At 44.2% G+C, this 23,432-nt stretch overlaps 2 protein-coding genes across 2 annotated transcripts in view; one reads left to right on the top strand and one right to left on the bottom strand.

The window, feature by feature from the left end:
- Positions 1 to 11,185, bottom strand: part of PDCL3 (phosducin like 3) — a 37,264-nt gene extending 26,079 nt beyond the window's left edge. The window contains exons 1-2 of the mRNA XM_033947777.1: positions 10,987 to 11,185; positions 1,797 to 1,917 (exon numbers count right to left, since the gene is read on the bottom strand). Of these exons, the coding sequence (XP_033803668.1) occupies positions 1,797 to 1,917; positions 10,987 to 10,992 (127 nt within the window). The 5' untranslated portion in view covers positions 10,993 to 11,185. The remainder of the gene's footprint in view (positions 1 to 1,796; positions 1,918 to 10,986) is intronic.
- A 148-nt stretch (positions 11,186 to 11,333) lies between these two features.
- LOC117362042 (putative nuclease HARBI1) lies at positions 11,334 to 16,446 on the top strand. The gene is made up of 3 exons (XM_033947776.1): positions 11,334 to 12,983; positions 13,125 to 13,519; positions 13,966 to 16,446. Exons 1-2 carry the CDS (start codon positions 12,284 to 12,286, stop codon positions 13,514 to 13,516), a joined length of 1,092 nt encoding a protein of 363 aa, XP_033803667.1. The 5' UTR covers positions 11,334 to 12,283; the 3' UTR covers positions 13,517 to 13,519; positions 13,966 to 16,446.
- The last annotated feature ends 6,986 nt before the right edge of the window (positions 16,447 to 23,432 follow it).

Genomic DNA, 23,432 nt, shown 5'->3' with positions numbered 1-23,432 from the left:
TCGAAGAAGTGCAGCAAGTTCGTCAATCAAGATCTTCCTTTGCTGAAGCCGTGCTGGCTGGTCCTCATCAGATCGTGTCCGTCAAGGTGATCAATGATGCGTCCTTTATCAGCGCCTCTACCATCTTTCCTGGTACCGAGGTCAGACTCACCAGTCTGTAGTTTCCCGGATCTCCCCTTGAACCTTTCTTGAAGATCGGCGTAACATTCGCCACCTTCCAGTCTTCCGGAATCCTTCCCGATTTGATCGACAGATTGGCTATTAGTTAAAGCAGTTCAGCTATAGCCCCTTTCAGTTCCTTGATTACTCTCGGATGGATGCCATGTGGTCCTGGGGATTTATCGTTTTTACGCCTATCAATGTGCCTGCATACCTCTTCTAGACTGACTGTCAACCCCGTCAGTTTCCTGTCTTGTTTCCTGCGTATAGCCTGTCGGCTTCCGGTATGTTGTGTATATCCTCTTCGATAAATACAGACGCAAAAAATGTGTTCAGTTTGTCGACGATGGCCTTGTCCTCCTTTAGCACTCCCTTTATTCCATGGTCATCCAACGGCCCCACCGCTTTGTTCGCGGGTCATTTCCCCTTAATATATCAAAAGAATGGCTTGAAGTTTTTCTCCTCCTTGGCTATTTTCTCCTTGTAGTTTCTTTTGGCCCCTCTTAATGACTTATGGCACCTGCTTTGATGTTGTTTGTGCTTTTTCCAGTTTTCGTCCGTTTTTGACCTTTTCCATTCCTTAAACAAAGTCTTCTTGTCTCTGATCACTTCCTTCACCGTTACAGTGAGCCACGCAGGTTCCTTGTTCTTTTTCCTTTTGGATCCCTTGTCAATATGTGGTATATGAAGATTTTGCGCCTCGGTGACCGTGTCCTTAAAAAGGGACCATGCTTGTTCTAGCGTTTTTACAGTGCTTATCCTCTTCTTAATCTTCTTCCCCACCATGAGTCTCATCCCTTTGTAATTCCCTTTTCGAATGTTCAGTGCTGTGGCCGCTGTTCTGGATCGATGTTTTGCCCCCGTGTCCAGGATTAAGCGGATCATATTGTGATCACTGCTTCCCAGCGTCCCTTCTACTTCTACACCTTGTGCTGGTCCTCGAAGTCCATTTAGAATTAAGTCCAGAATTGAGTTACCTCTTGTATTTTCCTTGACAAGTTGTTCCAGGAAGCAATCGCCTACAGCATCCAGGAACTTGGTCTCCCTAACACAGCCGGAGGTGCCTAGGTTCCAGTCTATCTCTGGATAGATCAACAGAGGGGGAACGGGGTAGGAAGGTGAGACAGGATGCAAAGCTTGGCATGGAGTGAGGGGGGGGGGCTGGGTACAGAGCCTGGTAGGACAGGGAGGGAAGAGGCTGGGTGGAGAGCTTGGCAGGGAGCGAAGGAGGGCTGGGTACAGAACCTGGCAGGGAGTGGTGGGGGCTGGGTTCAGAGGCTGGCAGGGAGTGAGAGTGGCTGGGTGCAGAGCCTGGCCGGGGAGGGCGCGAGGTTGGGGACACTGGATGCAGATCCTGGCAGGGCATGGCACTTGAATATTAAGCCCCTGTCTGATATTCGGGTCAACCATTTTTCCTCTTTTTTTTGGGAGAAAAATGGGGGTCTTGACTTATATTTGGATCGACATATATTCAAGTATATACGGTATATCATCAACCTGAAGAAACTCAAGAGATGTACACATTTTGCTAATTTTGTAATGAACAAAATATGAACTATTTCTAACACAGATATATACAAAATCTGCAAAAGCATTTCTAAACCTAAACATGCAGTACATCTTGAAGCCTCACTCACCCACTGACTGTTGCTGCAGTAGCTGCTCTCCATCCACCTCTTCTTCTTTTGTTTGCTCTTTTGGCGGAAGAATTCCTTTTTTACGCAGAATGTCATTCCACTCTGTATCTGCATTGGGGTCCTAGAGCAGAAAAGAAGATTTTATATTTTTAATTGAAGACTAACTTTTTCTCTCTTCTGATATGGCTTACTTATGAATACACTCTGGCCAATATTCAGCTGGGGATGGTCAGCAGAGCCGTACCGAACAGCATGTTTTACTATTCGTCCGACAACGAATAATAGGTATTGAGCTTTAACATAGCAAATAATAAAAGAAGCAATATAAAATCAGAGATCAAGTGTTTATTTCAGTAGGATTTAGCACAATAGAGCCCTGGATTATTCATATTTAAATTTGACCAAGATTATCTCCCTTGGATATCTGCAACTATAAAATTTACAATGAGAGGGATCGTGATCAGGCCCCAATATCGGTTGGGAGTATTCATAAATGGAACAGTCCTGTTACAGTGACTGTGTCTGAATTCAAGAGGGCCTGGGATCTCTCAGAGAGAAAGAGAGATAATGGTTAATATGGATGGGCAGACTAGATGGGCCATTTGGCCTTCATCTACCATCATGTTTCTATGAATTTAAATCACTATTCGGCTGAATATGAATAAATTTATTCGGAGCCGAATTGAATCAAGTACAAATATTCAGTACAGCCCTAGTTTTATGTCCACTACCAGCTGTATTCTCAGATTCTCAAAATTGGCTCATGTCCTGACACTGACACTGAATATTCAGTTATATGTTGGCTGCTAAAACTTGTGTGGTTAAGTACAATATTCAGCCCTTAAAGAAAGCTAAGAGAGAATATGAAGAGAAACTTGAAAAAGAGGCAAAAACTCATAACAATTTTTTTTAGGTATATCAGAAGCAGAAAACCAGTGAAGGAATCCGTGGGACCATTGGATGATCAAGGAGCAAAAGGGGTGCTCAGGGAGTATAAAGCCATAGCTCAGAGACTGAATTAATTCTTTGCTTCGGTCTTTACAGAAGATGTAAGAGATCTACCTGAACTGGAAATGGTTTTCAAGGGTGATGATGCGGAGGAACTGAAAGAAATCTTGGTGAATCTGGAAGATGTACTAAGCCAAATCGACAAGTTAAAAAGGAAAAATTATGTTCTTACTTATTAATTTTCTTTCCCTTAGATGCAGCAGATGAATCCAGAGACCAATGGGGATATCCCACATCTACCAGCAGGCGGAGATAGAGAAACTGATTAACAGGTGGTCCTATTGACTGGCACTCCTCCTGTTTATCCAGTATAGCTCCTTGCCCAAGCATCAGTAACCATCAATAGGCATAGCATGTAAAAAACTTCTTTCCCATAACAAATCTCAAAATGCAATAATACAGAAAACAACCTGCCATAATAACAAACTGCGAAAGTTGCAAAAGAAAAAACCGAGAGACAATATCCAGAAAGGGTGGGGCTCTGGATTCATCTGCTGCGTCTAAGGGAAAGAAAATTAACAGGTAAGAACATAATTTTTCCCTCCCTAGCAACAGCAGCAGATGAATCCAGAGACCAATGGGATGTAGCAAAGCAATCCTCAATCTGGGTGGGAAGCAAATGCCGCTTCCGCAACAACTGAAGCACTAAACGCCCCTACCGCATGCGCCCCCACATCCAAGCAGAAATGCGGAGAGAAAGCACTCTCGGAAGACCAAGTAGCCACGAGACAAATCTCCTCCAAGGAAAAACCTCTGGGCTGAGCCCAAGAAGTAGCCATCGCTCCGGCGGAATGGTCATGAAGTTCTTTCGCCAACCGCTTCCCAGGGAAGATCCAGGAAATTACACACTGGTAAACCTGACTTCAGTGTTGGGCAAAATGGTGAAAACAATTATAAAAAATAAAATTGTAGAACACATAGACAAACATGACTTAGTGAGACAGAGTTAGCATTGGTTCAGCTGAGGGAGATCTTGCCTCACCAATTTGCTTGACTTCTATGAAGGTGTGAATAAACATATGGATAAAGGTGAGCTGGTTGATATAGTGTATCTAGATTTTCAGAAAGCTTTTGACAAAGTTCCTCACGAGAGGCTCCTGAGAAATGGGATAGGTGGCAAAGTTCAGTTGTGGATTAGAAATTGGTTATCGGATAGAAAACAGAGGGTAGGGTTAAATGGTCATTTTTCTCAATGGAGGAGAGTAAACAGTGGAGTGCTGCAGGGATCTGTACGGGGACCAGTGCTATTTAACTTATTTATAAATGATCTGGAAATTGGAACAACAAGTGAGGTGATTAAATTTGCAGATGACACTAAACTGTTCAAAGATGTGAAACATTGCAGGCAGACCTTAGGAAATTTGAAGACTGTGAGACCAAGTTGCAGATGAAACTTAATGTGGACAAATGCAAAGTGATGCACATTGAGAAGAATACCGTAACCCAAATCACAGTTACCGGATGCTAGGGTCCACCTTTGGGGTTAGTGCCCAAGAAAAGGATCTGGGTGTTATCGTAGACAATATGATGAAACCTTCCGCCCAATGTGCAGTGGCGGCGGCTAAAAAAGCAAACAGGATGCTAGGAATTATTAAAAAAAGGGATAGTTAACAAGACTAAGAATGTTATAATGCCCCTGTATCGCTCCATGGTGCGACCTCACCTGGAGTACTGTGTTCAGTTCTGGTCTTCTTATCTTAAGAAAGAAGAGCAACCAAGCTGATAGAGGGGATGGAACTCCTCTTGTATGAGGAAAGACTAAAAAGGTTAGGGCTCTTGAGCTTGAAGAAGAGATGGCTGAGGGGAGATATGATTGAAGTCTACAAAATCCTGAGTGGAGTAGAATGGGTATAAGTGGATCAAATTTTTCACTCCGTCAAAAATTACAAAGACTAGGGGACACTCGAAGTTACAGGGAAATACTTTTAAAAACAATAGGAGGAAATATTTCTTCACTCAGAGAATAGTTAAGCTCTGGAATGCATTACCAGAGGTTGTGGTCAGAGCAGATAGCGTAGCTGGTTTTAAGAAAGGTTTGGACAATTTCTTGGAGGAAAGTCCATAGTCTGTTATTGAGAAAGACATGGGGGAAGCCACTGCTTGCCCTGGATCGGTAGCATGGAGTGTCGCTACTCCTTGAGTTTTGGTCAGGTACTAGGGACCTGGATTGACCACCATGAGAATGGGCTACTGGGCTTGATGGACTAATGGTCTGACCCAGTAAGGCTATTCTTATGCATAAGATAGGATGGCTTTTTATATGGCCCAATTTATGCAGTTATGGTCTGAGTGTGGCATAGTGGTTAAAGTGTGGCACAATGGTTAAAGCTACAGCAATCTGAGGTTGTGGGTTCAAATCCATGCTGTAACTATCAGCATGTAACTACAAGTATCAACTCCTTCCCTGGAATTCCCACAAGTTAGTCAGTTTCAGCTAACCATGAATATTCAGCGGCACGTAATTGGTTAGTGCTGTTGAATGCTCATGGCTAGCAATGGCAAGCAATTTACGGTATATGGCTAGAAGCCTTTCTGGCCCATTTAAACTGCACTGAATATAGGAAGGACTTTATTCAAATAATATCACCCTTCGTATCACCTTTGATAGAATTGTTTAAACTGGGGCACTATGTCGGGGTACTAGAACTTGCTGGATGTGCAGCTGAGGACATTCCCGCAACTCTGAAGTGGAGAATCAATTCAGCATCCCCCCAGGGAGATCACTCCAAAAGGAAACTGTACGCAAATGCTCCTACAGCCACTTTATCCCTCGTCTATGGAACCAACTGCCCGCACAAACCCAAAGACTAAACTCACAGGTTTTCAAAAGGAAATGAAGACTTCAACAAATGGACTCTTCTCCGTAAAATGACTCCATCAATTAGACTCTAGCCCTTTTTGTCTCCTATGTACTTCCCGAATGTATGTGTCATGTCTGTGGACTTATTTTGTGATTGTCTTCTTGTAACCCGTTCTGAGCTTTTTGGAAGGACGGGATAAAAATCGAAATAAATAAATAATGTGACACATAATCGATATACAGTACATTAATATTTCTTTGTAATCTACCGCTTTAGGCAGGAGTGTTAGAAAAGCAATAAAAAAACCCTCCTCTTCACCTAACAGTGGTAAGACAAGACTTCCCTCTACTAAATCCATGTTGGTTGTGTCCCAATAAACCACGTTTACTGTTTAATTTTTTTTATTTTTTAAATAATGGACTTTATCATTTTGCCTGGCACGAATACTAAAATCACCGTCTATAGTTCTCTGGATCCCTTTTTAAAGCATGGAGGGTTTCCATGCAATCAATCCTCCAATACATATTTCACAGTTTCGAGAAATAATACATCCTGTAATAGATGTGAGTTTTGGTAAAATTATGTCCTTACCTCAAAATTTTCTTTCCTTTAGTCACAGCAGATGAATCCAGAGACTAGTGGGATTACATCCATAAACCAGCAGGTGGCGATAGAGAGCACTGAGTTATCCTCAGGTATATCTTGGATGCACAGCCTCCTGGCCAACCAGTATAGGTCTTCTCAAAGCAGTTGAAATAAAGCACATAAAAGGCATGAAATATATGAAGCATAAAAAACATATGCAACTTCTTTTCCTCACATATGCTACTCGAACCAATGATGCTTAAAAATCGAGAATGCAATTTCAGCTGAAAAGCATGCCCAAACCGCGCCTGAGAGCAACAAATCCTGCAACAGGGTAGGGCTCTGGATCCATCTGCTGTGACTAAAGGAAAGAAAATGATCAGGTAAGGACATAATTTTACCTTCCTTGTCATCAACAGCAGATGAATCCAGAGACTAGTGGGATGTACCAAAGCAGTCCAAACTTAGGGAGGGAAATAAACAAGTGAACGTGAAATTCCCCGAACCCAAATCCGACAGCACACGTCCAAGGAGATACTAAATTCCAGAGAGTATGGATCCCACGATCATACAGAGGCTAACCCCCATAGCACATGTGAGCAATCCTCACCCGAGAGCACCACGCTGCGGAATTCACAGCTACAGCGTCCCTCCACAAATAGTATGAGTGCAAAGCAGCCTCCTATCATGACCACCAGGCCCCAAATAATCTCCTGTGGAATGAAACTATCATAGAAACATAGAAGATGACGGCAGAAAAGGGCTACAGCCCATCAAGTCTGCCCACTCTGCTTACCCACCCCCTGTCTATGCCCTAATGACCCAATTTCCTTATCTTGACCCTCGTAGGGATCCCACATGGGTATCCCATTTATTCTTAAAGTCTGGCACGCTGTCTGCCTCGATCACCTGCACTGGAAGCTTGTTCCAATGATCAACCACTCTCTCTGTGAAGAAATACTTTCTGGTGTCGCCATGAAATTTTCCGCCCCTGAGTTTGAGCGGGTGCCATCTTGTGACCAAGGGTTCCTTGAGAAAGAAAATATCATCTTCCACTTCGACACGTCCTGTGAGGTATTTAAATGTTTCGATCATGTCTCCCCTCTCCCTACGTTCCTCGAGACTGTAGAGCTGCAATTTGTTCAGTCTCTCTTCGTACGAGAGACCCTTGAGCCCCGAGATCATCCTGGTGGCCGTCCGCTGAACCGATTCAATTCTGCGCACATCTTTACTGTGATGTGGCCTCCAGAATTGCACACAGTACTCCAGATGAGGTCTCACCATGGCCCTGTACAACGGCATTATGACTTCAGGCTTCTATTGATACAACCCAATATCTGCCTTGCCTTAGATGAAGCCTTCTCCACTTGATTGGCAGTTTTCATGTCTGCACTGATGATTACTCCTAAATCTCGTTCTGCTGAAGTCCTAGTTAAAGTTTCTCCGTTCAAGAAGTACATCCTGCATGGATTTCCGCTTCTGAGGTGCATGACCTTACATTTCTTAGCATTGAAGCCTAGCTGCCAGGTTGAGGACCAACTTTCCAATGTAAGCAGATCCTGCGCCATATAATTCTGTAAACTGCATTCACTTACTATATTACATAGTTTGGCGTCATTGGCGAATAGTGTTATTTTACCTTGAAGCCCTTGAGTCAGATCCCCTATAAATATGTTGAAAAGGAGTGGACCCAGGACCGAGCCCTGCGGCACTCCACTGGTCACCTCCGATGTTTTAGAGAGGGTACCATTAACCACCACCCTCTGAAGTCTGCCACTCAGCTAATCGTTGACCCATGCAGTTAGTGTCTCTCCTAACCCCATCGATTCCATCTTGCTTAGCAGCCTGCGGTGTGGGACACTGTCAAAAGCTTTACTGAAGTCCAGGTACACGACGTCCAAAGACTCTCCCAAGTCCAACTTTCTTGTTACCCAGTCAAAGAAGCTGATGAGATTGGATTGGCAGGACCTACCCTTGGTGAATCCATGCTCTACCCTTGGTGAATCCATGCTGACTGGGATCCCGAAGATTCCCTTCATTCAAGATTGTGTCCAATTTGCTTTTAATTAGTGTTTCCATGAGTTTGCACACTACTGATGTGAGACTCACCGGTCTATAATTCGCAGCCTCTGCCCTGCAACCCTTTTTATGCAGAGGAATGACATTAGCTAATTTCCAGTCCAGGGGAACTTTCCCCTTACTTAGGGAGAGATTGAATAGCTCAACCAACGGTTTCGCCAGGACATTGCTCAATTCTCTGAGCACTCTTGGGTGCAAATTGTCTGGTCCCATGGCTTTGTTCACCTTGAGTCTTGCCAGTTCACTGCAAACTTCACCTTGTGTGAACTCAAAATTCTGAAACGGGTCTTCTGTGCTTTGTGTTGCCTTCAACTGCGGACCGTGTCCCGGTGCCTCACAGGTGAAGACTGAGCAGAAGTATTCATTCAGTAGTTCGGCTTTATCGGAATCTGCTTCCACGTAACTTCCGTCCGGTCTTCTAAGGTGTACTATCCTGCCTGTGTTCCTTTTTCTGTCACTAATATACCTGAAGAAGGATTTGTCCCCCTTTTTAATGATTTTTGCCAGAATTTCTTCCACTCGAAGTTTTACCTCCCTAACTGCCATTTTGACCGCTGTAGATCTGGTCCTATATTCTACCTTTGCCTCTCTTTTCTCCGTGCGCTTGTAGGAGAGAAATGCTTTTTTCTTCTCCTTAATGAGGTGCGAGATCTCCGTGGTGAACCATTGAGGTTTATTGTTTCTTTGTCGGCTAGTTGCTTCATGTATGGTTGATTTCAGTGTTAACCACTTAGCTTCTACATCATCGGTTTCCGCTTGGTCCTGCAGCGTCCGATGGACGAAATCTCCCATGCGTGCGAAGTCTGTGTCCCGGAAATTGAGTACCTTTGTTTTCGTGTTTGATCTAAGGTTTCCTAAGGTTGAACCATACTATGTTGTGGTCGCTGGAGGCTAGCGTATCTCCTACTGAGACCTCTGAGATGCTTTCCCCGTTGGTGAGTACCAGGTCGAGGATCGCCTGGGCCCTAGTGGGCTCCGTTACCATTTGTTTGAGACGTGCTCCCTTTATGGAGGTTAAGAGCCTCCTGCTACCGCTGGTTGTCGCTGAAAATGAGTTCCTGTCTGCATCAGGCATATTGAAGTCCCCTAGCAGTACAGCTTCTCCTCGTAGAGTGATAGTCTCTATGTCTTCAATTAATTCTGCGTCCATGTCTTCCAGTTGTCTTGGGGGGTCTGTATACCACACCTAGATACAGGCATTTTTCTCTGCCTCTTGCCAGGTTTACCCAGAGGGACTCCCCGGTGTACTTGACATCTGTGATCCTGGTGGTTTTGATGTCCTCTTTAATGTATAGAGCTAGCCCCCATCCTAACCTGCCCTCTCTGTCCTGACGAAGTAGATTGTAGCCCGGTATAGCCATATCCCACCCATGTGAGTCCGTGAACCAAGTTTCAGATATTGCCACCACATCTAGGTCGGCATTCCTTATTTCAGCCTCCAATTCTAGAATTTTGTTACCTAAACTGTGTGCATTGACATACATGGCCCTCCATATCTTGTGTTTGCTAAGTCCCTGTGAGGCGTATCCTACTCAAGTCGGTGTGACTCCTAAAGAACTGTTTGCAATGTCCTTAGCTAATGGCAAAACCCATGAGCATCGCCACAGACCAGGCCCTCTTTCCCTCACAAGGTTCTAGGGCAGGGGTGTCAAAGTCCCTCCTCGAGGGCTGCAATCCAGTCAGGGTTTTCAGGATTTCCCCAATGAATATGCATGAGACCTATTTGCATGCACTTCTTTTATTGTATGCTAATAGATCTCATGCGTATTCATTGAGGGAAATCCTGAAAGCCCGGCTGGATTGCGGCCCTGAGGAGGGACTTTGACACCCCTGTTCTAGGGCATCAAGCCTGGAAACATGATAAGTGAAAACTCCCCATCTAACTGAAGCCCTTTCAAGCACAAAGTCCATCAACCTGCTGGAGATAAGAATACACTGGTTGTTCAGAAGGCTGTGCATCCAAGATATACCTGAGGACAACTCAGTGCTCTCTCTCACCATCTGCTATTTGATGGATGTAAACCCACTAGTCTCTGGATTCATCTGCTGTTGATGACAAGGAATACCACTATTTGTGAGATTTTCAAGTCTCCTGCTCTCTACTAACAGAAATGTTACAATGTCAGACACAACAGAATTTTTTTTTTTTTAAAGCAAGAATCAAAATGAGCCTTTTACTGGTTTGTATATCAATCTAGAGTTCAATGAAATGAGATTTTTAGATGACCTCAGCATTTAACTTATTGGTTTGCTATACCGCTTTAGCAATGGTACATTTTAGAAGTTAACAACACAAAGAAAACTCCTGCTGTACTGCAGTACAGATTCTACAATGCTGAAAAAGCTGACCTATAAGGATGTTTCTCTAAAACCCACCTTTTTGATTAACCCTACTCCTCTGCCCTCCAACCCAGCCCGCTGATTAACCATTCCCCTTAACTGTATCCACGACATCCTGTTTGTGGCCTTGCCTGTTTAGATTGTAAGCTCTTACGAGCAGGGACTGTTTTCTTACTCTGTACAGCGTTGCGTGCGTCTGGTAGCGCTATAGAAATAATAATAATAGTAGTAGTAATCTAAAATGGAATGCATTGTGATTAAAAATAAAGGCAAGTCACAGGCCTCCAAAAGCCGGACAACTTCCCTCATGCCGCCCTCGAAGAACAAGACACCATCAACTAACAGAAGGAACCCCGCGGCGGAGGTCTTTTTCCTACCTGCATTGTAGCGGCAGAACCAGCGAGCTCCCTCGGGCGCCTCTACAGCAACACACGCGACGCGGTGTAACGGGCCGCATTCCGGCTCGCAACACAGATGCCAGCCACAATGGAAAACCCCGCACACAACACAGGGAACCACTACCAGCCACTGCCTAAGCTAGATTATTAAAAAAAAAATGAAAAGACTAAAAAAAAATGAACCCCAAGCTAGATTATAAAAAAGAAAAGAAAAGAATGAACCCCAAGAAGGACATATGGTCATAAGTAGCACTTGTTGTCATGGGGAACATAAAGAGCGTGACACCAAGGCCGCCCGGCTTCTCCTTATAAGCCCATAAGGGCCCTGGGTGAGGCGGTGTTGGCTCTTTGCCTTCCCTGACGTAGGGACGCTGGCGTCGGATGGCGGGGTGGAGCGCCGCGTTTTGGGCTTAAGTCGCTGCTTTTCGGACGCGGTGTGAATGGGGTTGAATGAATTCTAGCAAAAATCGGTTATTCTCGTGCGATAAAAGTGTAGAAGTGGACTCTGCTAGGGGTCGCGATGAGGCGACACCAGCTAAATTGTACTTAGGTTACCTTTCCCCTCCAATACGAACTGGGTTTGAACTAGTGAACGATCTAGGAGAGAAAGGCTGATGATCTCCTCTGGCTGGCTAGGCCTGTAGTGCTAGGGACACATTTTCCTTGCCCTATAAGGTGTGTGCTCTTAAGTGAGAGGGGTGGGGGTTATTTTTATGTAGGTTAAGGTCCCATATTTTCGTGTGGTTATGTAGGAAGGTATGTGGCAAGTTATGCTCCTCTAACGCATAGTACGTAATAGACGCATAAGAAAGCCATGGCGCCTACAAGTATGTACTTGCAAAAGGGGCGTGTTTTGGGTAGAGAGTGGGTGTATAGCGGATGGTGGCGCAAAGTTAGCAAATACACTTAAAGCTGTTGATAAAATATTCTATGTCATCAAATTGCCCCCTTAGGCCTATTTTTAAGCTACTGTATCTTTAGGGCCCTCTAGTGTTGGTTTGTGTTTGGTATAGCTGTTCAATGTTTGTCTAATCATTGTTTTTCTTCTAGCTTATTTTGCTTTTCTTTACACAGGGGCACTGTAACTTAACTGCCTTCCCCCCCCCCCTGCTTCTTCTTACCTCATTGTCTCTGTCATTTTCTCCCTCCTGCTCTCTAGCGCCGTTCTAAAGCCCTGCCTTCCTCCCTTTTGCTTGCAACCTCTATATATTTGTCTTGCCTGCCTTAGTGTGTGCCTGCCTGTTTCTGTATTAGGGTGTTGGGTAGACTATCTACCATGAGTGCAGTGCAGCTGTGGCTCCTGTGTGCTATGGCTCGCAGGAGAGAGAGGCAACAGAGAAGGCGGACCTACCCTCTACAGAGGGTCTATAGGCCTAGAACACAGTTCCTAGATTTGACTGAGGACCAGTGCATACGCAGGTATAGATTTGATAAAGAGACTATTCTCTACTTGTGCAACCAGCTAGAGTCTGACCTACTACCTACTGCTTGGAGGGGACAAGCCCTGCCAGTGCACCTGAAGGTCACTACTGCCCTTGCCTTTCTTGCCTCTGGAAATTTCCAGACGCCCCTTGGGGCCACATCTGGTATCAGCCAGTCAGCTACCTCACGCTGTATAGCTCAGTTTCTAGAAGCTTTTCTCAGGAAAGACACGGAATACATTGCATTCCCTGAACAAGAGCAGCAGTTACATGAAACTATGACAGAATTTTATGAGCTAGCACACTTTCCTTCTGTGTTAGGGGTTATTGATTGTACTCACATACCAATCAGGCCACCTTCAGGTAAAGAGGCCACATACAGGAATAGAAAGTCCTTTCATTCCCTCAACATGCAGGTGGTCTGCAATGCCTCTAGCATCATAACTGATGTGTGTGCATGCTTCCCAGGTTCCTGTAGCAGTACCTATATTCTGTCACAGTCGGGCCTACATGATCGTTTTGAAAGTGGTCAGATCACTGGAGGATGGCTTCTAGGTAAGCACACAACTCTCACGCATGCTTTTCCAACTAATATTTTCTTCTCTCCATAGGACTCTAACTTTGTTCTCTGTGGGCTTGGAAAGATCACCTACCACCATGGTTGGTTGCTCATTTCTCCTGTTCAATCTCTCACAGGTGATAAAGACTATCCTCTCAAGACATGGCTCATGACACCCATTGTTAGCCCTGAGGGGGAGGCAGAGAAGAGCTATAATAAGGCCCACAGGCAGACTAGGGCGGTCGTCGAGAAGACATTTGGCCTGTTGAAGACACGTTTCAAGTGCTTGGACAGGTCAGGGGGACAGCTGCTCTACACTCCTGGCAAAGCACGGGACATCTTCTTGGCCTGTTGTATGCTACACAACCTTGCACTCACCCGCAAGATGCCTGATCCAGAAGGCCCTCAGCTGCAACACACAGATGCTGATGAGGAGGGAGAGATAGCACAACAGCAGGAAACACCACATCCACAACCAGATGAGCAGGCAGTGGCTGTGAGACATGAACTTATTCATGGACACTTTTAGTGCGTAAGTAATTTTTTTTGGCGAGAATGAAACTATATATAGTGACCCTTATTCTCTGGGCCTAGTTGTCCTTTTTGGGAGCCTTTCCTCCTCATGGGTATTCCTGTGCCTTGCTGATGAAAATTTGGGAAATCCAAATTGGGGGGGGGGGGGGGAGACAGACAAAGGCACAGGTTGTAAGAAGGGAACTAAATAAGAGGGGAGTATTGACTCTGGCTGCTGGGCAATAAGTGAGTCTGGTGGTATGAGACAAGCAAGTTGAGCAGAGACTAATTCAAAGGGCCAGCCAAAGGCCCTGCACTCTTCCACATGCATACTTGATACTTGCACTATGGTAGTATGTAGGGATTGCTATCTCGGAGCATATTCCCTCTACTCTTTCCTGCAATTGATGATTCCATGCTGCTATTTCTGTTAAGTATATTAAGGGATCTTCTTGTTTTCTGCAGGTGGATGAACCTCTGTGACCGTGGGTTGATGATTTACTTGACCCACACTTTCCAGCAGTGGCTTTTGGCTTCTTGAGCTTAGACTGGGTCGCCTGTTATCTGCCACCTCATATCTGTAGCCTCCTCAATATCAACCTCCTGATGGGTCAATTTGTTCTCTGGAAGTGCTTTGTGGTGGTTCTTGAGGTGGTAGTGGTGGTGTAGCTGGAATGTTGATGAGCATGCTCTCTACTGCATCACTTTGCTCTTGTTTTGGTGGTCCTGCTGCAACCTTGCAGGATGGAACACAGGAAGAGATGCCTTTGTTTGAACTGATAAGATTCACAGACTGTCTGGCAATATGACTTTAGAATGTGAAGTGATAACAACCACACCCCACCACCTTCATTACTGTATGAACACACTGTTTTTAATTTATTGTAAACCATCAGGCTATTTCTTAGACATGGAAGAATGTCAAGAAATGGGAATGGAATGTATGTGGTCCCTGCTAGATTGATGGCCAAGATTCCTCATAAATGCATCCTTTGCAGTGGGCACATTGCCTAGTTCACTGTGGAAATGATAAAGCTGTACGAGTAGTGCAGATTTGACTGCCATTTATAAAGAACTGGCAAATCTTTACCTTGCTAAGTATAGCCTGTGCTGGGATTTCCCATACTGTTTCTTAAATTTTGTTTTACAAAGTGCTTTGTAACTACTGTAGTAACATGATTGTTGGCAAGGATCAACGGGTGGGGGAATGTGGTACTGTTCATCAGTAAACCAGCAGGGCATCATCTACCATTGGCATACTTCTGTTTTCAGTGAGGACAGTCTGGCTCCCAGGTCCCCTCTCTTGCATAGGCTGCTATTTTTATTTTTCTATGATCTCTCTGTATCCTCAATCACAATTGTGGTAAATAGTATTTGCCTGATGTCATTGGTATGACTTTATTTTTTGTACTGGTTGACTCTCTTCCCCATGGTGTTATGATTTCCCAGCTACAGTCCAGCATTCCAAGGGCAAAATTAGAGTTCAGAAGGTTAGTGGATGATTAGTGTTTGCATACAGTCTACTTTATAAGAATATGTGTAGTTTCGCCAAAGTAGGTCATGTCAGAAGGTGTTATTTAGTTCAACCCCTCTCATTTATAAAATGAGTACTGGTACATGCCTAGGTTGTAGATGTGTCCTTTGAGCCTCTTGTAGACCTCTGTGCCTGCCTTCTCTGGTTGTTGAGAATTGGTTGCCACTGCCACAAGCGTTAAATGCAATGCTTGCCAGTGATGTACTGAAGGTTGCTTCTACACCTTTAGCTCCCCATCCCATTGTCATCTAGAGCTGTAGCCTGGTAGGCCTTTTAGTTACAACTTTTACATCTTGGCCTATTTGTGTACCTTCCTTGTAATGTTATGTTCAGAGTTTGTGAGGTCAGGCTCTGGCTCTTGTTTGGTCCTCTGCTTGGTACGTGCTTCTACCATCACCCCTTGAACAGAACCCTCAGACTGTAGGATGCATGTCTAGAAAGGAAAAAGGAACAATCAACTGTTTACCTCCCGGTGATATTTTTCATACACCTTATACCTAGTCTTGGTGTACCATTATGTCATAGCAGTCTTCCTAAATGAAGCATCTCTCATGAATAAATCACACACAATATTGTGCCTATGTATCTTAACACATTCTGCAACTGATGGCAATCATGTGGTAGTTGCATGCAGGTGACTTCTACCATGAACTTATAAGCTGTGCCATGCAAAATTTTTAATGTGTAAATATCAAATATGTAGAACATTAACTGGGAGAAGCCTGCTGGAAACATGCATAAAGGTTTATCAGTAAGGATAGCACACTTTCATTTTGTTTGGACATGTGCAAAGTTCCAGCACGTACCTGTTCAGTACATAAATAGCAGTCTTGCATAAACTTTTTTTATACATAAAATTTTTGCCAGGCTGGTATTTCTACACAGAACGGGTACCAATGTACATGCTTAAACAAAAACCAAAGAATGTAAGCACACAAGTAAGCCATTAACCACTCGTTTATCTTTAAAAGTTACAGGCACTTGTTCTGATCACTGAAAAAGGTAAAACTGGTATTTGAATCTCTAAAATGGGCATGGAATCCTGTTATCAATACTTCCAGACCTGGTGAAAAATCCAAAGCCACTGTATTCCTTCTGTGTGTTACGGAGGAATACTGAATGGCTTTATCCTTTTCAGTGCAGAGTGCAGCCATATATAACACGTGTTAACACCCACACTCAACCCATTTTCCACATTCTTCAACATCTGGTAACTTTCTACATTGGCCCCTCCATTTGTTGCTCTGAGAGTGAACCTCCCCTTTTCACTAAAGTTTTGTATAATTGTAGCAAAAAAGGGTAAGCACCAATGGCAGAACATTTGGGCAGAAGAACTTAAACCTGTATTAGTTTAATCATTGTGCAGCATTTGTGTCCCTCATTTGATAAAAATGCATTCTATGTTTGGATAACTTCAGTTGTGAGGCTTTTAACTGCTGTCTTGTATTCCACTGGAAAATATTTTAGTACTACCTAGTATGCATATATTTTATATCATGTTTTTATATTTTTACATATCGGGAAAACAAGGAGACAGCAATAGTAGCTTAATTGCTTCTAATACTGTTTTAGTTGGCTTTCTTTTGTCTTAATTATACTGTCACAATTTGTCTCTTTGTAATGTCTTTATAATATCTCTAAGCAAATTTTCTCTAGCTCGGGCTTCATCTTGAATACAGAAGGCAGCATTGTTTCCTTCACAGCATCATGAATAACCTTGTTTAAACATCTCAGTTTATGCATTTTGTTATGTTCCTTCCAGATTCCAAACGCTAGGTGTTCAATCCCAACCCGCAATCCAGGAGTTGCAGAAATCCAAACACTTTTCTGAGCACATGCTCCTCCCCCTTAGACTGAGAGCTAGAGCTGTTTCTAGTTTCAATTTCTGCAAGCAATGCGTGCAGAAATCTTGAATTGCTCTGCTTCTTTCTTATTTTATCGCTTAGTTTGCTTGTTGGATGATTCAGTGCCTTGACACCTTTCCGGTGGTCACCTGTTAGAGGAAAGGTTGCTGTCCTGCAGAGCTGGACTGCTGATTCACAGGGAACGTTGGATCTGTGGAACCAGTCTGCTGTGTGCCACCCTTAGACTGTGGGTCCATTCCCCTGGGAGTTTGCTTGCCCGCTGACCTTGTCACAGGTTTTAAGTGCAGGCTGTATGCAGCTGGAGGGACACTCCCACCCCCTGGTTTCAAGGTGTAGGCTGCATTTCCCACCCCCAATCATGTGGTGAGGATCTGTGGAGGTCTCAGTCGGTGTCCGGCCGCCTGGCAGTCCAAAAATCTTCCTGATACATTTGGAGCTATTCTGAGGCAGAAAATCCTTTTCTCCATTCATCTGCAGTGTGAAAAAGCCAACAGGCAGGACACTTCAGTGACTGAGTAACCCTCCATTATTTCCCATGGGAATTTTGGAGTTGGCTTGTTAAATGATTTAAATCTTTCACAGTTTGAGGGTAGGGTTCAGGTCCCTCACCTCCCCACATCACAAATTACTATTTTGCTTATTTTTTGCCATTGACACAAATTCGCTGGTAGTGGCCATTTTGAATTTTAAACTCTCTTTCAAAGTTAGGGTTGTTTTTTTTGGTTTTTTTTAAATTTCTGCCTCAAAACCCCACACTTTGATTGAAAATCGTTTGAGATGGACTCCCCAGCCCCTAATCTGTTGGATCTGGACCTTGGTTGCACTAAATCTGCGCCCTGGGGAAGGGGATGGGAGCTTTGGGCTTTGGGCTTCACCTCCTTCAAGGCCCCCAGGTCTGGGGAGCCAGCCTGGGTCTGCGATTTTGGGGAAATATATCACCCAGAGGTTGTTCTGGAGTTTGGTGCCAAATGCCTGTGTTCTGAGTCTGGGCACTCTTTTTTAACTGCAGTGCGAGTGCCTCAGAAGGGCTCTACAGTGCTCACTCTGTGGCTTTTCAACAGAATTTTTTTTGGTTTCTCTGGAAAATGTATTGACGCAGCTGCAGAGCTCCCTTTTTCAGGTGCCCTCTTGTCCAGCTATTTCAGAGCTCTATTACATTATGCTGCCTTTATCTCATGACTATCCCTTTGTTTTGGATCTGGCTGATTCCCTTGCTGAGACTAGTCCACATGGTCACCCTGAGAGTTCGGGTTTAGTTGAGGCCCCCTCCATCAGCAGGTCTTTTATGCATGGTTTTCTCCTCTTTTACTGCTGGGGCTCTGAAAGAGCAAAACAAAAAAAAAAACTTCATTTTTTCTCCATCCACAGCTCTTTGGTCTGGTTTCAGGCAATAGAATGCCCAGGCTGCTCTTTCCGGCTCTTTAGCTATGTTTTAAGCTTTCTCTGCTGGTTCCTGTTGCTCAACAGTTTAGAGCTCCCTAACATGAATTCAGCTGTGGCACAGGATACCCGGCGCACGGCCCTCCCTGGTGTTGGAGGAGTAGTGTTTTAGGACTCCCAGGATCGTATAGTGGATAGTTTATATTAAAAAATACACAACCCCCCCAACCTTTTTTGAAGTGGCTTCAAAGCAGCAGCAGCCTCCTTTATGGTGCGTTCCAATCACATGAGATTGCACAAGGTGTTTAGTACTGTATGGTGTAGATTATGTGACGAATGCCCTTTCTGATTCCAAGTACTTACCGCTTATGCAGTGTCTTTGTGCAGTTAACTCTGTCCTTGGGCTGGGGATGCGGCCTCCAAGGCCATGTTCAGCAGTCTGCCTTTCAAGAATCTATTTGTTTTTGGGGACAGGTCTGGATGACCTCTGGTCGGTGTTGTGGTCCCCACCCTGTCTTTCCCTGTAAACAAGTCTTGCTGGACTTTGGGAGGGAACAGTAGTATTTTTCATCCCTCCTGCTGTTTTTGTCAGAAATCCTTGGACTCTTCCTCCCAGATGTCCCTGTGCCAATTTTTCCTTTATTTAAGAATGGAAGCCATGGGCACAGTCATTGCTGCTGTCTCCTAGGGAGTTCTGGTGTCCTTAAATCTTGAGCTTTCATCCATATTCCAATATTTCCAGAGCATCGCAGATTTCTGCGTTTCCATGTTCTGCAACAGCATTTCCAGTTCTCAGCTCCATCTTTTGGCCTTGAAGGTGCCCCAAACTTTTTTACCAAAGTGGTGGTAGTTGTGGCAGCTTTTCTCCGCAGGCAGGATATCCTGGTTTCACCTTACTTGGATGATTGGTTGATCCGGGCTCTGTTTTGATAGGAGCGCAAAAGTGCATCCTGACCTAGTGATTCTAGTTGCTCCAGACTGTCCTCATTGTCCATGGTATGTGGATGTCATCCATCTTCAGCGGGACAGGAGACACCAACTCCCTCTTCACTCAGTCTGAGTCCAGTCTCCATGAAGCATCCACAGTGCTTAGTGCTTACAGCATGACTATTGAGTGCTCAACCTTAATATAGCGTGGTTCTTCAGATGCAAGTCTTAAACACTTTTATGCAATTGGCTTATGCCACAGCCTGGAAGGCTTTTCATAGTGGTGTGATGAGGACCAGGTGGAACCTGAGAGGCTTCTCATTTCATTGGTCCAGGATTGTGTTCTGGCAGGTCTAGAGATTATTTAAGCAGTGGCCACCCTTGAAGATCAGGGTGTAGGCTTTTCGTGCTTCTGAGCATGCAGAGGCTCTAGCTTGCTTCTCTTCCAGATGGGACCAGACTTGAGAGGGGTGCCTAGTTTGTGGCCTCCCTGGTGTCATCCGTTCCCTTTGTGGAATCTTAATGTCATTCTTCAGACTTTGGGAAAACCCCTTTTGAGCTATTGATGGCAGCTACACTTCTGGATTGGACGATCAAGATTGTCCTGGTTGCCATTGTCTCGTTATGGCGGGGGTTTTTTCCTGGTGCTTCAGGCTCTCATGTAGGGAACCCTTTCTCCATATTCCAGATGCAAGAGTTGTTCTCTTTACTGTACCTTCCTGTCTACTGAAGGTGATTTCTACTTTCCAGGTCACCCAAGAGGTTCGCTTGCCTGAGTTTTCTTCCTCAGGTTCAGAGCTTGCACAGGTTTGATGTCAAGAGTCTTGCTCCACTATTTGGAGAGGACTGATTATTATGTGGCCAGCATTCAATTCCTTGATAGCTCATTGGGTTCAATTGTCTAGTTTCTGAGTCTTACATAGCCCATGGCAAGCTGCCGCTGGTTTCTCTTATGGCCCATTCAACTAGAAATGTTGCTGTGTTGTGGGTGGAGTCTCGGTGTTTCATCCAGCTGAAATTTGCAGGGCAACTACTTTGTCATTTCTTCTTACTTTTCTCGGTTTTACCAAGCTAATATGGTGGCTCAGTGTTGAGGGCAGGCTCTTCTGTCCCTCCCTAGCTGCTACCATTGCTTTGCATGTCACCTAGTTTACAGAATCCATAAGGGATGTAACAGAATGGAAGATAGGTTTCTATCTTCGATAATAATCTTCTTTCTGTTAGTCCCTGTAGGATTCTATATAACCTGCTCTCTCTGTGTACTATTTGGAATAGCCTGCTTCTTTCTGCCTCGATTCTTGCAGGCTTGAACACTTTCTAGCCAGTTTGACAGATCCTTTGGGCAGTTTCATGTGGGTGCTCAAACACAGCAGGTTAGTTCTACATTGTTCCTCAATGTTTTGTTGGATTGCCTTTGTCTGTTTATTACTTGTTTTATGTTTTGCAGAGCAGACTAGTTTAGAAATCGTGTTGCTGGGGATCTTCCCCCATAGCCCCCTTGTTCTGGATTTGTTCAGGTATGTTGCTTGGCTTTGAGACTCAAACTGGATATAGCTCTCAATCTAAGGTGGGAAGAGCATGTGTTCAGAAAAGTGTGGATTTCTGCAACTCCTGGATTGTGATTGAACACCTAATGCATGGAATCCTACAGGAACTAACAGAAGATTATCAAAGGTAGAAACTTGTGAATTTCTCTCATAGTAAAAATATATTTTGTTTTTAAAAAAAATATAGGGTATGCAATAAAACACATATTTAAGAGGGTAATATTATACCAGGTGCCTAACTTAAGCTGATTTTGTACTACACTCCTCCCTCCGTATTCATGGGGGCTAGAGAGAGAGCTGACCTGCGAATATGGAAAAACCGCAAATAACTTTTTAGATGTTCAGTGTTTTTGTTAAAACCCTCGATTATGATGAAATCGTGAATAAAAAGTCAGCACTACTAGCACAACCTAAATGCCAATCTCTACCTCCAGAGGCTGGCATCACCCCTTTCCGTTGATGCCAAACCCCAACTCCTCAAGGGGTCCCTGGACCTCCGAGCTTGCGTCCGCTTTCCAGAGAGGCGGCTTGGGGTGTGAGGAACAGCCAGGGCCTTGCTCCTCCTCCATAACTCCCCACCCACATTCCAGCACTGCTCTCTCACTCTTGGATGACATCGACCATTGCCGCTGGCCTGGGATACCTGACAGGTGTGTACAATAACACCATGCGCTGCACTGTGGCTGACGAACCGGTTTGGGACTCGGGATGTAGTGATGGACTCTGGGGGAACTGTAGGCGGAGCTGAGATCTCCTGGGTAGGGAGTGGTTTCGAGGGGGAGGTTGTGTTATTTTGGGGGCTGTTTTAAGAGCTGCTTAAAATCAGACAGTGGTATTTATTTGGCACATAAATTGAGCTGGAGGAGGAAAGGCCGGAACAGCATTTGGGTTATTTATAGGACTGAAGGCATGTGTTTCCTGTGCTTCACACTTCATATTTCAGGCGTTAGTTTATTGGCTCAGCTATTCTTCCAAGCCATTTGGGGGAAGGAGCCAGCAAGGTAAAAATCGCAAATAAGCGAAACCGCGAGTGCTGAAATCACGAATACGGAGGGAGAAGTGTAGTTCAAATGGCTAAAATGTGTGTATACTGAGGTGATCACGTAGCCCTTTCAGGACCAAGGGACATATTTGTCCCATAACTTTAAAATCCTATAAATTTTGATTGGGATAGTCTACAGTTCTAAATTTGATATGTACGGATTCCATATGATACTGCCTTTATGTAAACAAACTGGTTCCGACATTCATTCATTAGCGTCGTTGCCAGATTGACGAGAAGATTCACTTGCCACACTGTCCATAAGCCAGAAGTGTGATTTTTTTTAAATTAAAATAATGATATTTCACAAAAAAAATCAATTTTTTGGCATCTGCAAGCCCTTTTTACCATAAAAATGTCGTCAAAACCACAAAAATTGGCCTACGATCCTTATGGTCCTGAAAGGGTTAAGCCAGTCCTAAAGCTGGCATATGCATCCACATGTTAGAAAGCAGTTCATTTATAGGTTTACTCTTCCTATATGCGAGTTGCCATACTGGGTTGGAGTAAAGGTCCATCAACCCAGTATTCTGTTTCCAACAGTGGCCAGTGCAGGTCACAAATACCTGGTAAGATCTGGAGGAGTAAAATAATGGCATGTACCCTGGTGCTAGTTGGTATTCTATAGGAAGTCACTTATGTCTGCATGTGGTCACTTGTACTAATAAACTGCCATTTTGGTGTGGCTCTGCTACTTAAAAATAGGTTGATCTGTATAGAATTGCCTCGTATGTGGCAATTTAAACATTTTTCAGTGGAGCAAGAGATAGCAGGTAAAAGTGTTGATCTTAAATTGTTTCCAAATTCTCATGCCCTATATGAAATCTTGATTTGTGTTAGGTGGGGAAATTTTCCCTTCTTTTTTTGTCTGTGGGTAAAGTATGGGGGCTTGTTTTCTAGTGGGTGTGTTAGAATGGATATGTACTACAGGGCATGGGTTTTAGCTATGGGTAGGAGCAGTAACAGCACTAAACCTTGGCTACACAGATACCTGATGCTTAGGTCATACCTATATGCTGGGGGGGAGGGGGACTAGAGAAGCACAGTTGCCAGTAGATGGCACTTCTGATTCCCCCCCCCCCACTAATATATAGTGGTTGGCTTAAGCTACCCTTCGGATCCTGTGTGGCTTGGTTAACTTCTATTGCATGGGTGCCTAGGAAGCACTGAGATCACTATGGCATATATTATACTTGCCTAGTGTACAGCTGGCAGCATGTAATTGAATATTTTGAGTTGGAAGAAGGGCTTGTACAGCTGTCCTCTCATGGGTTGTGCATAGTGTTAGGACTCCACATGACATGTAGTCCAGTGTGGTTGGGGTACTAGGGTTACGTGAGACTACCATCACGTGCCCTGTTTAGGGCTTAGACAGTAGATTGGGGGAAGGTCTAGTTTTATCTATACAATAATGTTAGCTTATCTGTCATGGCTAGTAGCTTTGAACATGAAAAGGTTTGCAAATAAATAGTATGCAGAAGGGTAAATGTGTGGACATGTAAACTTTCTTCCAGAGCAATGTTTTTGTGTAGTTTTTACTAGTGCCATGTATATCACTGGTTGCATTCCTAAATAAAATACCATTTCTAGACATTTTTGAGAAGGTGTGATATCTATTTCTGCCATGAATCAAGGCC

This window comes from Geotrypetes seraphini, chromosome 6 (assembly GCF_902459505.1).
Source record: "Geotrypetes seraphini chromosome 6, aGeoSer1.1, whole genome shotgun sequence".
In the NCBI taxonomy this organism is placed as follows: domain Eukaryota; kingdom Metazoa; phylum Chordata; class Amphibia; order Gymnophiona; family Dermophiidae; genus Geotrypetes; species Geotrypetes seraphini.
This window is presented reverse-complemented; position numbering and strand designations above follow the sequence as displayed.